Source organism: Balaenoptera borealis (genome assembly GCF_965194805.1).
Source record: "Balaenoptera borealis genome assembly, chromosome: 19".
Lineage (NCBI taxonomy): Eukaryota > Metazoa > Chordata > Mammalia > Artiodactyla > Balaenopteridae > Balaenoptera > Balaenoptera borealis.
Window position 1 is genome coordinate 16,099,768 of NC_138878.1, and position 17,062 is coordinate 16,116,829.

The 17,062-nt window shown below is 42.3% G+C and overlaps 1 protein-coding gene across 2 annotated transcripts in view; it reads right to left on the bottom strand.

The window, feature by feature from the left end:
* The window catches only part of WWP2 (WW domain containing E3 ubiquitin protein ligase 2), a 141,894-nt gene that overhangs the window by 22,318 nt on the left and 102,514 nt on the right, over nt 1–17,062 (bottom strand). For both annotated transcript variants that reach the window (XM_082369814.1, XM_082369813.1), the window contains exon 9: nt 11,731–11,820. In XM_082369814.1, coding sequence (XP_082225940.1) covers nt 11,731–11,820 — 90 coding nt within the window. The remainder of the gene's footprint in view (nt 1–11,730; nt 11,821–17,062) is intronic.

The following is a 17,062-nucleotide window of genomic DNA, read 5'->3' on the forward strand; positions in this document are numbered from 1 at the left end:
AGGAGTCACAATCAGCCACATCCAGAATGTGAGAAATTCTACAAGACAGATGCCCAGGATCTTCAACAAATAAATAGCCAGAAAAAAACAAGGAAGGGTGGGGGAACTTATAGATTAAGAGAGACTTATGAGATCAGCCAAAAGCAATGTGTTGATCTTGAGTTTGGATCTGATTCAAACAAATCAAGTGTGAAAACATTTTTAAGACAATTGGGGAAAACGCAACACAGACTGTGTATGACATAAGTAAGGAAATATTGTTAATTGTGTTGGGTGGGATAATGGTATTTTGGTTATGTTTAAAACAAAACACTCATCTGTTAGAGGTGTATGTGATGTATTTATGGATCCAAGGATATGATGACTGGGATTTGCTTTACAATTCATTGGTCCCCTCCCCTGAAAAGTGGGAAGATCAGATAAAACAAAATGTTATTAACTGTTAGAACCAGGCAATGGTTACAAGGGATTCATTGTACTATTCTCTCAAATTTGCTGTATGCCTGAATTTTCCATTATAAATTTGAAAGGGTAAGGGGGAGAAAAGGAGTTTTAAAAAAATAAGAAAGAGATACCACTGAAGAAAACGGGGTTAACCCAACGCAAAAGGAGCCCAAAATGGGTTACACTGTACGATTCCAAAGTGTTGGAGGGTCTTTGTTCCCTAACGACCTTCTCGTATCATCTCTGAATTCTGATCTTATTCACATGACTATGGCGCTTTGGTCTGATACTTTCCTCAGCTTTCAGGGTTAGCCTCCTAGCTGACTTTTGTTGCCACCCTTTCAACAATTCTTTCAAACTCAAAGCCTCCCTAAAAATGGCTTCTCCTCAAGTAGTTCCCAGTCCCTGTTCACAGACTGCGTCTGGATTCCTCTTGCTGGACTGCCTTGCCGTCCTGACCTGCTGTCACTTTGGATTCAACTAAATGCCATCCCTCTCGCCCCAAACCTGAGCCTTTCCCCGTCCTCCCTGCATCAGTCCTCCTCCCAGGCATGAAACAACACCATCATTCCCGACTCTTCCTTTCCTACTGATGTCAGTAAGCCACTCAGCCCGAGGGCTTCATTTTATTTGTCTCCCTGCCCTTGACTTTCCATTTCTACGTCCAACTATCTCTGAACTAATCTCTTTATCCAATCCAGCCAACAAACTGCCATCAGGGTAACCCCAACAGACTGACTCCTTATGTCAGGCTCGAGTCAAAACCTTGAATCAGTATTCAAGGCTCACAATAATCTGGAACTTTCCCACCTGTCTCATAAATTCTCCCAACCAGTGATTTTTATTTATTTTTATTTGTTAGCAAAGGAATCATGTATCTATAGTTTGAAACACAAACAGTACTACAGGAGATACAATGAAAACCAGTGTCTCCTGCCTCCTTCTCCCTACTGCTGATTTCTGCTCCCCAGAGGCAACAACTACTTTCAGCTCTTGACTGCTTCTTCTATTGACAGTCGTACTTCTAAATAAATGCTTACTCCATAATTTCTTGATTTCTGCCAAATTAGATATTACTTATGGACTTTCCACTAGCAAAGCTGAGGATTTAGTTCTTGTACTCCACCCCACAACACACACAATGCTCTCTCCTCCCCCATCCTCCCAATTTAGAAAACCATCACTAACTCAATATTCAGAGTTTGGATTATGACTATGTAGAATACTATACATACATTTCCTTACTTGTACACCTTTTTCTTTTTCTCTAGAGTTAAGAACTGCGTGTTTCATTCTGCTTGGTTTTCAAGGACCTATCACAAATTCACCCCCAGATTCTGACAGGGCTGGTGGCCTCCCAGGATCACTCAACTCTGGGCCTCATTTCTCCAGGCACCCTTTGTCCAGCGTGGACAGCTGTCCTCCAGGCCTGCCTGCTCTACATTCCTGCCCTGAGTCATCTTCCCTCACCCTCCTCTTGGCCCCTGAACTGAGTCCCCTGTGTCCTGCATCTCAGGACTTCTTTCTCTGTTTCCTCTTGTCTGGTAGAAGAAATCATCTAGGAGTTTCTGAGAAAGGATGCACCAAAGTTAATTTTTTGAAACCCTGCATGTCCGAAGATGCCTTTATTTCAACCCTCACACCTGAGTGTTAAAATGTCTAAAAGTTGATTTCTGGATTCACTCAGCTGTTTCACTAGAAGATCCCCAAATATCACAATCTGTAGTTTTCTTCCCTTAGACTGGTCACTTTCCCCAGCAAAAAAAAACCTTCCAGTCTTTACCCTGGAGACAGCATCCTCACTTAATCACTTTTTCCTGAGTTCATCTCTGCCTTCGGCTATGGCTATGTTCTCCACGCTGGTTCTACTCTCCCAGGAACTTCTTACACTAGCAGCACTCACGTGGCTGCGCATGCGTGTATGTGAACATGTGTGTGTGTGCATGTCTGTGTGTGCACACATACATATGGCAGAGGGTTGGGAGCGATGGCTGACAACCTAGAAATCTAGCTGTTCCCTGCACAAATTTTAAACTTCCAAGTTTTTTGTCTCATTACACATACACATACACATTCACACACACACCCCATATGTCTCTGATCGCTGAGGCTTTCCAGGGCTCCATGGTGCAAATTGGCTGCCTTCCGGGTGGAAACCCCACACCGGAAGCTTGGGTTTCAGCTTTCGCAACTCTGCCATTTATCCATCAGCAACTAAACTCTGATTACAATCTCCCATATGCTTTTTCTCCTCTTCCATTCCTTTATCATTATACTTTTTTATAACCTTTATTGCTATTTTAGTGGGTTCTCAGGAAGGAATGGAAATAAACACATGTTGGATCCATATGTTTCACTAGAAGTCCTCTGCACTGGTGAATTTCAAACCTCTACACAGCATAATCACACTCTTGGTTGCAGGTAGAATCTTACGCAGAGTTGCAGGTAGAATCTTACGCAGAATCACAATCTACAAAAACAGAGCAGTGGCTGGAGGCCAGGTCAGCCCTTTCATGTTGTTTGGTTCCAGGGGGCATCTGCACCAAACCCAGGGGCCTTGCTGTACACACTTTGAGCATCTTTGTTTCACACAAACCCTCCACTCCAGCAAAACTGCTCCATGCATCATTCCCGAAACACAGCTTTTACATTCACACTGTTCTCCCAACCTGGATCACCTTCCTCTTCTCACTGAAGTCCACCGCTCAGCCTTTCCTAAAGACCAAGTCTAAGCCCCCTATGAGGCCTCCCCAATACCATGCTCTATGGTGATCACTCTCCCTGCTCACCTCAAGTTTGAGAACCACCTAAGAATGACTAAACAGCAAATTATTGCATTCATCCTTAACTACCAGGTCCAATACTTTTTTCTCCTGGATAAAACGACTGGTCTTCATACAAGTGTCCCATGGGTGGGACAGAAGGGGATGGCCATGATAAACTGAATCCTTTGGTTCAATCTCGCTCCTGGATGTCTAGGTCTGCTGAAATAATGGCTCCATCTGTAGTTTCAAGGTTGCTCTCACCATGGTAATACTTCCCCAGGGCGGAACTTCTCTAATTAATTAACAATGAAAGCTTGAGCATTCTGTTCTCTCTGGGTTCCCTATTACATAGCAGAACTAAGTGCCAGGGGCTTAAAGGTCTGGGTCTAAAACTCAGGAAGAATTCATAGGCTATAGGGGGTGCAGAGGCTGAGCCATCTCACAATAAAACATTAAAACTATCCTGAAAATAAGAAAGCTGGGTCTAGTATTCCACCTCAATACTTAAAGAAGAGTAAATCCTCAGCCATTCTTAGACGATACCATTAAACATCTTCATTTAGATTCCATTCAAATGTTCACCAGGTCAAGGTCTAAATAACTTATAGACCAGAGAGGTTAAGAGGCAAGCAACCAGCACACTTACAGAGTTACCACCACTTTTAAATATGTGTGTCATAGGGAGATTGGTTCAAGATGGCGGAGTAGAAGGACGTGCGCTCACTCCCTCTTGCGAGAGCACAGGAATCACAACCAACTGCTGAACAATCATCGACAGGAAGACACTGGAACTCACCAAAAAAGACACCCCACATCCAAAGACAAAGAAGAAGCTGCAATGAGATAGTAGGAGGGGGCGCAATCACAATAAAATCAAGTCCCATAACTGCTGGGTGGGTGACTCACAAACTGGAGAACACTTATACCACAGAAGTCCACCCACTGGAGTGAAGGTTCTGAGCCCCACGTCAGGCTTCCCAACCTGGGGGTCTGGAAACAGGAGGAACTACTAGAGAATCAGACTTTGAAGGTTAGCAGGATTTGACTGCAGGACTTTGACAGGACTGGGGGAAAAAAGAGACTCCACTTTTGGAGGGCACACACAAAGTAGTGTGCACATCGGGACCCAGGGGAAGGAGCAGTGACCCCATAGGAGACTGAACCAGACCTACCTGCTGCTGTTGGAGGGCCTCCTGCAGAGGCAGGGCATGACTGTGGCTCACCGTGGGGACAAGGACACTGGCAGCAGAAGTTCTGGGAGGTACTCCTTGGAGTGAGCCCTCCTGGAGTCTGCCATTGGCCCCACCAAAGAGCCGGGTAGACTCCAGGGCTGGGTCGCCTCAGGCCAAACAATCAACAGGGAGGGAACCCAGCCCCACCCATCAGCAGACAAGCGGATTAAAGTTTTACTGAGCTCTGCCCACCAGAGCAACAGCCAGCTCTACCCACCACCAGTCCCTCCCATCAAGAAGCTTGCACAAGCCTCTTAGATAGCCTCATCCACCAGCCTCATCCATGCAGACAGCAGAAGCAAGAAGAACTACAATTCTGCAGGCTGTGGAAGGAAAACCACATTCACAGAAAGAGAGACAAAATGAAAAGGCAGAGGACTATATACCAGATGAAGGAACAAGATAAAACCTCAGAAAAATAACTAAATGAAGTGGAGATAGGCAACCTTCCAGAAAAAGAATTCAGAATAATGATAGTGAAGATGATCCAGGACCTCGGAAAAAGAATGGAGGCAAAGATCGAGAAGATGCAACAAATGTTTAACAAAGAGCTAGAAGAATTAAAGAACAAACACCTAGAAGAATTAAAGAACAAACAAACAGAGATGAACAATACAATAACTGAAATCAAAACTACACTAGAAGGAATCAATAGCAGAATGACTGAGGCAGAAGAACAGACAAGTCACCTGGAAGGCAAAATGGTGGAATTCACAGCCGCGGAACAGAATAAAGAAAAAAGAATGAAAAGAAATGAAGACAGCCTAAGATAACCTCTGGGACAACATTAAACACACCAACATTCACATTATAGGGGTCCCAGAAGGAGAAGAGAGAGAGAAAGGACCCGAGAAAATATTTGAAGAGATTATAGTCGAAAACTTCCCTAACATGGGAAAAGAAATAGCCACCCAAGTCCAGGAAGCGCAAAGAGTCCCAGGCAGGATAAACCCAAGGAGAAACACATCAAGACACATAGTAATCAAACTGACAAAACTTAAAGAGAAAGAAAAATTACTGAAAGCAACAAGGGAAAAACGACAAATAACATACAAGGGAATTCCCATAAGGTTAACAGCTGATTTCTCAGCAGAAACTCTGCAAGCCAGAAGGGAGTTGCACGATATATTTAAAGTGATGAAAGGAAAGAAACTGCAGCCATGATTACTCTACCCGGCAAGGATCTCATTCAGATTCGATGGAGAAATCAAAAGCTTTACAGACAAGCAAAAGCTAAGAGAATTCAGCACCACCAAACCAGCTCCACAACAAATGCTAAAGGAACTTCTCTAAGTGGGAAACACAACAGAAGAAAAGGACCTACAAAAACAAACCCATAACAACTAAGAAAATGGTAATAGGAACATACATATCGATAATTACCTTAAATATGAATGGATTAAATGCTCCAAACAAAAGACACAGGCTCACTGAATGGATACAAAAACAAGACCCATATATATGCTGTCTACAAGAGACCCACTTCAGACCTAGGGACACATACAGACTGAAAGTGAGGGGATGGAAAAAGATATTCCATGCAAATGGAAATCAAAAGAAAGCTGGAGTAGCAATACTCATATCAAATAGACTTTAAAATAAAGACTGTTACAAGAGACAAGGAAGGACACTACATAATGATCAAGGGATCAATCCAAGAAGAAGATATAACAATTATAAATATATATGCACCCAACATAGGAGCACCTCAATACATAAGGCAACTGCTAACAGCTATAAAAGGAAATCGACAGCAACACAATAACAGTGGGGGACTTTAACACCTCACTTACACCAATGGACAGATCATCCAGACAGAAAATTAATAAGGAAACACAAGCTTTAAATCACACAATAGACCAGATAGATTTAATTGATATTTATAGGACATTCCATCCAAAAACAGCAGATTACACTTTCTTCTCAAGTGCACACAGAACATTCTCCAGGATAGATCACATCTTGGGTCACAAATCAAGCCTCAGTAAATTTAAGAAAATTGAAATCATATCAAGCATCTTTTCTGACCACGATGCTCGCTATGAGATTAGAAATCAATTACAGGGAAAACAACGTAAAAAACACAAACACATGGAGGCTAAACAATACGTTACTAAATAACCAAGAGGTCACTGAAGAAATCAAAGAGGAAATCAAAAATACCTAGAGACAAATTACAACAAAAACACGATGATCCAAAACCTATGGAATGCAGCAAAAGCAGTTCTAAAAGGGAAGTTTATAGCTATACAAGCCTACCTCAAGAAACAAGAAAAATCTCAAATAAACAATCTAACCTTACACCTAAAGGAACTAGAGAAAGAAGAACAAACAAAACCCAAGTTAGTAGAAGGAAGGAAATCATAAACAACAGAGCAGAAATAAATGAAAAAGAAACAAAGAAAACAATAGCAAAGATCAATAAAACTAAAAGCTGGTTCTTTGAGAAGATAAACAAAATTGATAAACCTTTAGCCAGACTCATCAAGAAAAAGAGGGAGAGGACTCAAATCAATAAAATTAGAAATGAAAAAGGAGGGCTTCCCTGGTGGTGCAGTGGTTAAGAATCCGCCTGCCAATGCAGGGGACCCGGGTTCGAGCCCTGGTCCGGGAAGATCCCACATGCTGCAGAGCAACTAAGCCCGTGCGCCACAACTACTGAGCCTGCGCTCTAGAGCCCGCGAGCCACAACTACTGAGCCCGTGTGCCACAACGACTGAGCCCACGTGCCATAACTACTGAAGCCCGTGCGCCTAAAGCCCGTGCGCCTAGAGCCCGTGCTCCGCAACAAGAGAAGCCACCTCAATGAGAAGCCCGCACACAGCAACATAAGAGTAGCCCCCACTCGACACAACTAGAGAAAGCCAGCGCGCAGCAACGAAGGCCCAACGTAGCCAAAAATAAAAATAAATAAATTTATAAGAAAAAAAAAAAAGAAATGAAAAAGAGAAGTTACAATGGACACCGCAGAAATACAAAGCATCCTAAGAGACTACTACAAGCAAGTCTATGCCAATAAAATGGACAACCTGGAAGAAATGGACAAATTCTTAGACAAGTATAAGCTTCCAAGACTGAACCAGGAAGAAATAGAAAATATAAACAGACCAATCACAAGCACTGAAATTGAAACTGTGATTAAAAATCTTCCAACAAACAAAAGTCCAGGACCAGATGGCTTCACAGGCGAATTCTATCAAACATTTAGAGAAGAGCTAACACCCATCCTTCTCAAACTCTTCAAAAAAACTGCAGAGGAAGGAACACTCCCAAACTCATTCTATGAGGCCACCATCACCCTGATACCAAAACCAGACAAAGATATTACAAAAAAAGAAAATTACAGGCCAATATCACTGATGAATATAGATGCAAAAGTCCTCAACAAAATACTACCAAACAGAATCCAACAGCACCTTAAAAGGATCATACACCATGATCAAGTGGGATTTATCCCACGGATGCAAGGATTCTTCAATATACGCAAATCAATCAATGTGATACACCATATTAACAAATTGAAGTAGAAAAACCATATGATCATCTCAATAGATGCAGAAAAAACTTCTGACAAAATTCAACACCCATTTATGATAAAAACTCTCCAGAAAGTGGGCAAAGAGGGAACCTACCTCAACATAATAAAGGCCATACACGACAAACCCACAGCAAACATCATTTCTAATGGTGAAAAACTGAAAGCGTTTCCTCTAAGATCAGGAACAAGACAAGGATGTCCACTCTCGCCACTATCATTCAACATAGTTTTGGAAGTCCTAGCCACAGCAATCAGAGAAGAAAAAGAAATAAAAGGAATACAAATTGGAAAAGAAGAAGTAAAACTGTCACTGTTTGCAGATGGATTTGGATTGGAAGAATCAATATTGTGAAAATGACTATACTACCCAAAGCAATCTACAGATTCAATGCAATCCCTGTCAAACTACCAGTGGCTATTTTTACAGAACTAGAACAAAAAATCTTAAAATTTGTATGGAGACACAAAAGACCCCGAATAGCCAAAGCACTCTTGAGGGAAAAAAACGGAGCTGGAAGAATCAGATGCCCTGACTTCAGGCTATACTACAAAGCTACAGTAATCAAGACAATATGGTACTGGCACAAAAACAGAAATACAGATCAATGGAATAGGATAGAAAACCCAGAGATAAACCCATGCACCTATGGTCAACTAATCTATGACAAAGGAGGCAAGGACATACAATGGAGAAAAGACAGTCTCTTCAACAAGTGGTGCTGGGAAAACTGGAGAGCTACATGTAAAAGAATGAAATTAGAACACTCCCTAACACCATACACAAAAATAAACTCAAAATGGATTAGAGACCTAAATGTAAGACCGGACACTATAAAACTCTTAGAGGAAAACATAGGAAGAACACCCTTTGACATAAATCACAGCAAGATCTTTTTTGATCCACCTCCTAGAGTAATGGAAATAAAAATAAAAAATAAACAAATGGGACCTAGTGAAACTTAAAAGCTTTTGCAAAGCAAAGGAAACTACAAACAAGACAAAAAGACAACCCTCAGAATGGGAGAAAATATTTGCAAACGAATCAATGGACAAAGGATTAATCTCCAAAATATATAAACAGCTCATGCAGCTCAATATCAAAAAAACCAACAACCCAATCAAAAAGTGCACAGAAGACCTAAACAGATATTTCTCCAAAGAAGACATACAGATGGCCATAAGCACAGGAAAAGATGCTCAACATCACTAATTATTAGAGAAATGCAAATTAAAACTACAATGAGGTATCACCTTACACCAGTTAGAATGGGCATCATCAGAAAATCTACAAACAACAAATGCTGGAGAGGGTGTGGAGAAAAGGGAACCCTCTTGCACTGTTGGTGGGAATGTAAATTGATACAGCCACTATGGAGAACAGTATGGAGGTTCCTTAAAAAACTAAAAATAGAATTACCGTATGAGCCTGCAATCCCACTCCTGGGCATATACCCAGAGAAAACCATAATTCAAAAAGACACATGCACCCCAATGTTCATTGCAGCACTATTTACAATAGCCAGGTCATGGAAGCAACCTAAATGCCCATCAACAGACGAATGGATAAAGAAGATGTGGTACATATATACAATGGAATATTACTCAGCCATAAAAAGGAACGAAATTGGGTCATTTGTAGCGATGTGGACGGATCTAGAGACTGTCATACAGAGTGAAGTAAGTCAGAAAGAGAAAAACAAATATCGCATATTAATGCATATATGTGGAACCTAGAAAAATGGTACAGATGAACCAGTTTGCAGGGCAGAAATAGAGACACAGATGTAGAGAACAAACATATGGACACCAAGGGGGGAAAGTGGCAGAGGGGTGGTGGTGGTGGTGTGATGAATTGGGAGATTGGGATTGACATATATACACTAATATGTATAAAATGGGTGACTAATAAGAACCTGCTGTATAAAAAATATATAAAATAAAATTCAAAAGTTCAAAAAAAAAAAGACAAAAAATATATATACATGTTATAAATTCACAAAGTACAAGTGTGCAATGTGTCCCGTTAAAAGTTGATGATTAATTTGTGAGACAACTGGAGAAATCTGACTACTCACTGGGTTTGATGGCGGTAGGTAAATACTGTTAATAATATAGTGGTTTTACTTTTAATAAGAGAACACTTTTTAGAAATATATACTGACATTTGGATAAAATGATACGATGTCTGGGATGTGCTTCAAAATAATCTAGAACAGGGGTGGGAGAGGGGTGAGTGAGGATTACACAGCAGGAGGTGGCAAATGTTTTCTACCAAGGGCCAAAAAGTAAATATTTTAGTCTTTGCAGACTTTACAGTCTGTATCACAATTACTCAACTCAGCCAATGAGCACAAAAGCAGCCATGGACAATAAGTAAACAAATGAGAGGGGCTGTGTTCCAATAAAACTTTATTTACAAAACAGGTGGCAGGCTGGATTTTGTCCACAGGCCCACAGTTTGCCAACCGCTGGTATAGATGAAACAAGAGTGGTCATGAGTCGATAATTATTGAAGCTAAGTGTTGAGTGTGTGGGCATTCTTTGTCCCACATATTTGAAAAATTCAATATGAAAATTTCTATAATTTCCATAATAAAACGTTTTAATTTTTTTCTAAGAAGTCAATGTTTATCTTTGGTAAGTTCCCTGGACTTAAAGTAAAAGGAGAAACAGAGTAAGAACTAAGGATGGCGGATTATGAGTGTGATTTCCAGAATGGTAAGGAAGAAAAGGAAAACACAAGCATTCCACTGGAAAACTGAAACTAAAAGCAGCCCATCCATGGAAACTTGTAGGACTGGAAAGTGAGGTGATATTTGCCCGGCACACGCCTGACAGGTGAACAAAACAGAGCACGGGGGTTCTCCCGATGTGTCCACCTCTGACATCCTCTCCCTCTGCAAGCTTCGGAGGGGGAAGTCAGCGTTCATGTTCTATGTAGGAGCCCTTGATGGCTGCTTTACTGGGAGGTGATTCTTTCCTGAGAGCAGAATGCATTCCCTTTCGAAAGCTCTCAGGACCGGGAGACACATGTGGAAAGAACTTTCTGTCCCTGGCAGACAGGGAACCAAACCCCTTCTCCTTGAACTTGGACAGTCTTCCCTCACTTGGAAGCCTCACTCATCCTCTGGTTTTGGAGAACTTAGCTGCGTTCTCGCAAAGCCCGCTGAACGAGAAGCACACTGTCTCCAGGGGCTGGTTGGACACAGGGCGCTATGAAATGCATCAACACCCTCTCTATCTTGGCTTCCTTGTGCTCTTTTTTCCCCCAGAGATGCTCTAAATGTTCCTAGTCTGTCCTAGGAAATGAGAGCAGAATTAAAGTAAGTGAGTAGGAAAGGCAATCAAGGGACCCAGGATAAATGTCCCTGGACTTTGCTACCTCTGCAGAAAGAAACTGAAAATCGGGCCCTATAGGATATTTCTGTAGGTGAAATGACTGAGGCCAGTGAGACACCAAGGGCCCCAGAGGCCTCCCCAACCCTCCTTCCTCCAGAACCCAATATCCATGGGGGCTCTGAATACCACTTAAGAAAGCCCATGGCCAATACAACACATGTAGGAAGAAGGGAAAGTAGAAAGAGAGAGCAGAGAATGTAGAAGGGGATGACTGTAGGGGGAGGGGAAAAGAGAGAAAGGAGGAGAGTGGGGGAAAATAAAGAGATGGCCATGGCAGCGAGTGGTGAAGAAGCTGATGGGGGACTCTTGGTGCCAGTTCTAGAGCCTCGGGTCTCACTGGTCCAAGCCTTACCCTGGAGGAAGAGGCCGCTCCCAGGTGGTGGTCTTGGTATTGTGGTCAACATAATAGACACGCCCGTTGGGGAGCTCTCGCTGCTCCCATCTGCAAAATAAAGTCAAGGGAGGCATGAGACACACCGGTGAAAGGCATATGCCCTTGCTCAAAGGAGTCCTTCACTACTATTAGGCTAATGTGAGAGGTAACATCAAAGTTGACATGCAAGACCAACCCGCTGGTCAGACAAGCTCCACGTTGTCATTGATGGTGGCACCCACGTCTGTTTCTTGAAAAAACTATAACAGTTCCCCTTTATGGATTCAAGGTACTAGATAACCCATAGATCACGCTAAATTCCCCTAAACAACCCATATGAATCTACATTGCCATGGATTTTTGTGAATCACTGTTTCTTGGCCATTTCAGGATCAAAGATCCCTTTAGGAATGTGATGAAAGCTTCCAAAATGCACTTACCAACAAAAATGTGTGTGCAATTTCTGGGACTCCTGGACCTCTCCTAAAGCTCATCCATGGGCCCTCCAGCCCTTGTAGCCTACTACCTCTTAAAGTCACAAATTATATGACTATCCCTCTTCTCCTAGAATCATATATATTCATGATCACATTTCTTTTTAAAATACAGGATTCATTTACAGAGGATCTTTAAAAGAGATCTGGATGAATCAAGAAACATAGCATACTGCTATTTATTGGCTGCTCTACCCCTAAGTCTGTGTGTGGGTTATTATGAGATCAGGGTGCGGAGGGTGGCTCATCTGTGCTAATGGCAGAATGACAAGGTAGCAGATGATGCAAAGAGTTAATACAAAGGCAAAATCACTACAAAATACAGCCAAGGACCACCCACCCCCACACTCCTGTTATTCCCACATTCAATGCAATCTGACAATAACTCCACTTACCTAGAATACAGTAACCTACATATAAGGGATGCAAAGATTTATGTTTATAAAATGCTTACCATTTTATGAAGGATGTTAATGGTCCCGTTAGCCTTTATGTTTTACATTGATTTTATTTACTTCTACTTTTGGGTACTGCCTAGGGGAAGGTGACCTTTGCCAGGAAGCTAGTAGAGTCAGTTCTACTGAAATGCTTGTTTTAAAAACACAAGTCTATGCCAATGTGATTGATACATAAGGGAACATACTATGAATTTTGGATTTGCTTTGCATGAATTTGCCTTCAAAACACACTAGATGAACACAGAAGACTTCCCCCAGTTAAACCCAGTCGTGTAGGAATACACAAAACCCACACTCATCTGCCGGCTACCTCACTTTACTGCGTGTTACACACCATACTCACCCACATGTGGTGTTACATCTCCCATCTGATTTCAGAAAACCCTCTTTGTACCACTTCATGACAACACTCACAAGCTCCAACCCTTCCAACACCTGCTTCCACAAGCAAACTTCAGGTCTTCTCATGGAAATGTGCCATATGTATTGTAGTGTTATGATCTCAACCATTTAACATGTGTAGAACTGTGCTACCATCGTTATTAGGTTCCTGTTTGTGTCACTGACAAATTTTTGACTGTTACACCCCTAACCCATTTTTCCCCATAAGCCCTGTGGTTTTTACTGCATGATTTGGCATAGCGTGGTGGTTTCTAGGAACACATATGTTATAGCAGAGTTGACTGTATACTGAAATAAATGTCCTAACTTCTGTTACTAAGCCTGGTGTGTCTACTCAAATAGACATCAGCTTTATTCGATACCATTTCTCACGTCTGATCAGCAGACTGCATTGATAAGCCCCTCTGAGGTTAATTCAGATACAGGTATACGCAAGGTTTTTAAGGCAAAGATGGGAAGGGGGTAACCATCACCCACTGAACATCCACAATAAGCTGCAGGCTCATTTTTACTTCATTCAACCCTGCCTTCATCCTTTATGGCGGCATATGCCATCACCATCAAGGGAACTGAGGCTCAGAGAGGCTAAGTAACTCTTACGTGGCATTTAAACTCAGCTCTCTGGGACTTCCCCTGTGGTCCAGTGGTTAAGACTCCACCTTCCAATGCAGGGGGTGCAGGTTCGATCCCTGCTCGGGGAACTAAGATCCCACGTGCCTCGTGGCCAAAAAACCAAAACATAAAAGAGAAGCAATATTGTAATAAAGACTTTAAAAATGGTCCACGTCTGGACTTCCCCGGTGGTCCAGTGGCTGAGACTCCGTGCTCCCAGTGCAGGGGGCCGGGTTCGATCCCTGGTCAGGGAACTAGGTCCCACATGCCACGACAAAGACTTCGCATGCCTCAACTAAAGAGCCCACATGCCGCAACTAACACCCGGCGCAGCCAAATAAATAAATATTTTTTAAGTTTTTTTTTTTAAATGGTCCACATCAGAAAAATCTAAACAAACAAACAAACTCAGCTCTGACTCTCTAGCCCATGAGTTTTACCATGTCACTCTGAAAGGAAAAAAGGAGGAAAAGGAAGGGCAACTGGAACTTATAAGGAACCCACAACCCAGCAGACAAGGTGCCAGGTGCCTTTCCGAAGCCCACCTCAACGTGAACAGCTTTCCCTAGCACAGGAGTCTGGGTAGGGGGACCTATAGGATCAAGACGACTGGGGAGAAATTATAGTAAGTCCACCTTGTTAATTTCTAGGCTCCATTTTAATCACAACCCTCTGCTCAGATACAATCTATGGGAAGAGGCTGCTCATTTTGCACCACTGGTAGGCTTACGCCTGGGAGCAGTGAGGTCTGGTAGTTCCATACTCTCTCCTTTCAAAAGGGATCAACTACTGTGTTGAGGACCGGAGTGCTATAAACACCATTAAAATGAGCTCGAGAACATTTTCTCTCCTGGGTATTCCCACTCAAGGTTCTGGTTGAAGCAGATACTGGTGACTTGGCCCAGGTGCCCTGGGTTCCTCCCACTGCAAAAGGAAGATTCATGCACTTCAGTCAGTATTTTATTGAAAGGGCAGAATCTTCTGACAAAACTGACCAGGTGAAAATAAACACAGGGTAAAGTTAAAGCTCTTCTCCCTCTCGATGCCCTTCTGAATTAAAGACAAAAGAGTAACAGATATTGCCAGCTCAAAAGACTGGTAGGGATCTGGTGGGGACCCTTCAGCAAAAAAGGCTAACATACTGTGATTTCACACCAGCTCTCTAAATTCCTCCTGTCTGCTGGGTGATCAAGCAGCAAATCCAATACCCTCTTTATTCATCTGAATTTGGAAATAAGGAAAGTTTTGAGAAAGATACTTGGCTTAAGAGTAAGTACTGAAATATGGAAGCTCCTCAGGGCAAGGGTAGCAAACCACTCTTTCACAACATTTGCTCCTAATAAAGACTTAAGGAGCTGAGAATTCCTCAGCATTTCCTAAGAAATTAGCTCTATCCTTCCTGTCCTTGGCAATTTTGTGGCACAAAAGCACCAGTAAAACAACTTTGCTCATTTTGCAGTCACTAATTGGAAAACTGACCATAATTGGTGGGTGGGGCTGCCCCTTGAATGAAGACAAAATATGTGTTGTTGCAGTTGGAGAGAAAAGGTGCTAAAACACATTTTTTCTTTATTCCAACAATTCTTTTGTTACAAATTTCATCTTATAACTGGTCTCAACTTCTGGCTTCTTTTCTATTTCATTTGAGGCAAGGAGAAAACTTTGGTTTTATTATACTTTGGCTAATATTTTCATTTGAAGATGGAATAATTCTTAAAATTCCATGAATTAAAGGCCTTGAATTGACACAGTGGTCTTCCTGCACTGCCAGAAAGGAAATCGGTGTGAAGTCCTCTTTGCTTATATTCAAGAGTTATGATGGCTCCTCCCAAGCCTTGACAAGACCTGTCTATCCTGTCTTTGATCCCAGCTGATCCTAGAAATGAAAGGCTCTCTTTTGGGCACCGTTATTGTCCAGCGAATCTCAGTGTCCTTCTATGAACCCTCTCAACTGGCTTAGCTAGAAAAATAGTTACCAAGAGGAACGAGACCTTTCTTCCATTACCTTTTTTTTGATATCTACATTCTTCCTTTTAAAATTGGACTCCTGCTCGGATTAAATGTCCATGTGGGTCCTCCCTGATCCGTGACCTGGCCTAACTGCTTTTCTTAGAGAACTCTCAACTCCTCCCTACCTGCACGGCTCCTCAGAATTCATACAAATCCCTCCCCTCCATTTGTGTAGCAGAGTCAGTCGATTCTATCGTCAATCAAACGAGCCCCCGGATTCTCATTTCTCCTCTGTAACTGCTGACCCATATAGATTGAGCCTTCCGACTGTCTTGGTTTGGTCTCCCCATGCCAAGAAAGTGATACTGGCAGTGACCTTTCATCAGCACATCCCTGGCAGGGGTTAGGTTTCTGAACCTTATAAGCATCTTCTTCATGCTGAGATTAAAAGGCTTTTCAATCAAACTACCCATGGGTCTCGATACTGCATCCTGGTCACGTGGGTCATATCCTCTCCCACTGAATAGCTTTCTTTGATGCTCTCAGAAACAGTGTTCAAAGCACCAAGCTTGATTCAGGTCCCTTCCCAACACATTGCTCCTTGGCTTTCGACGTATAGCCTTTAGTTGGACCATGGACTACACAGGGTCTTTCTATTTTGAAAGTACTTAAAAAATCGTCTCCAATTTCAATTAATCTCTGTACCTTTTTTTTTAACCTAAATTCCCTTTGCTCCTATGGATTTTAACTGTCCTTTATTCAGCTTGTAATAGGGAAGAGCAAATCTGACTCCATATTAGATCAGTTTCTTTTACTTTAACCTTAGTGCTCTGTTGCCTGTGCTTAGTCATGCTGGCTCTGCACCTTTTGCAAAAGAATGTTGCCTATAGCCTAAAATATACAGGATAGCCCATTCTCAAGACTCTGACCTTTAAGAGTCCATTCATTTAGAGATTAAAAAAAGTTGCAGAACAGAGAATAACATTTGTCTTGTTGGAGGTTTACAGGAACATTGTGACTTGACCTACAGGAACAGTGTGACTTGACCTAGCTGCAAGAACAAAGGATTCCAACACCAAGAAGCCTGAGACAACTAACCATGCCCCTCCCTCACCTTACCTTTAAAAGTGCTTTGCTGAAACCCTTCGAGGAGTTCAGGGTTTGCTGGGCACAAGCCACCCATCTCCTTGCATGGCCCTGCAATAAACCTTTCTCTGCTCCAAACTCTGATGTTTCAGTATTGTTTGGCCTCACTGTCCATTGGGCACACGAACTTGCGTTTGTTAACAAGTTGTGTATCTTCCATGCCCATGCCCCCATCCCCCCCACCATCATCGTTAAAAAGGTAAAGGATGGGCTTCCCTGGTGGCGCAGTGGTTGAGAATCTGCCTGCTA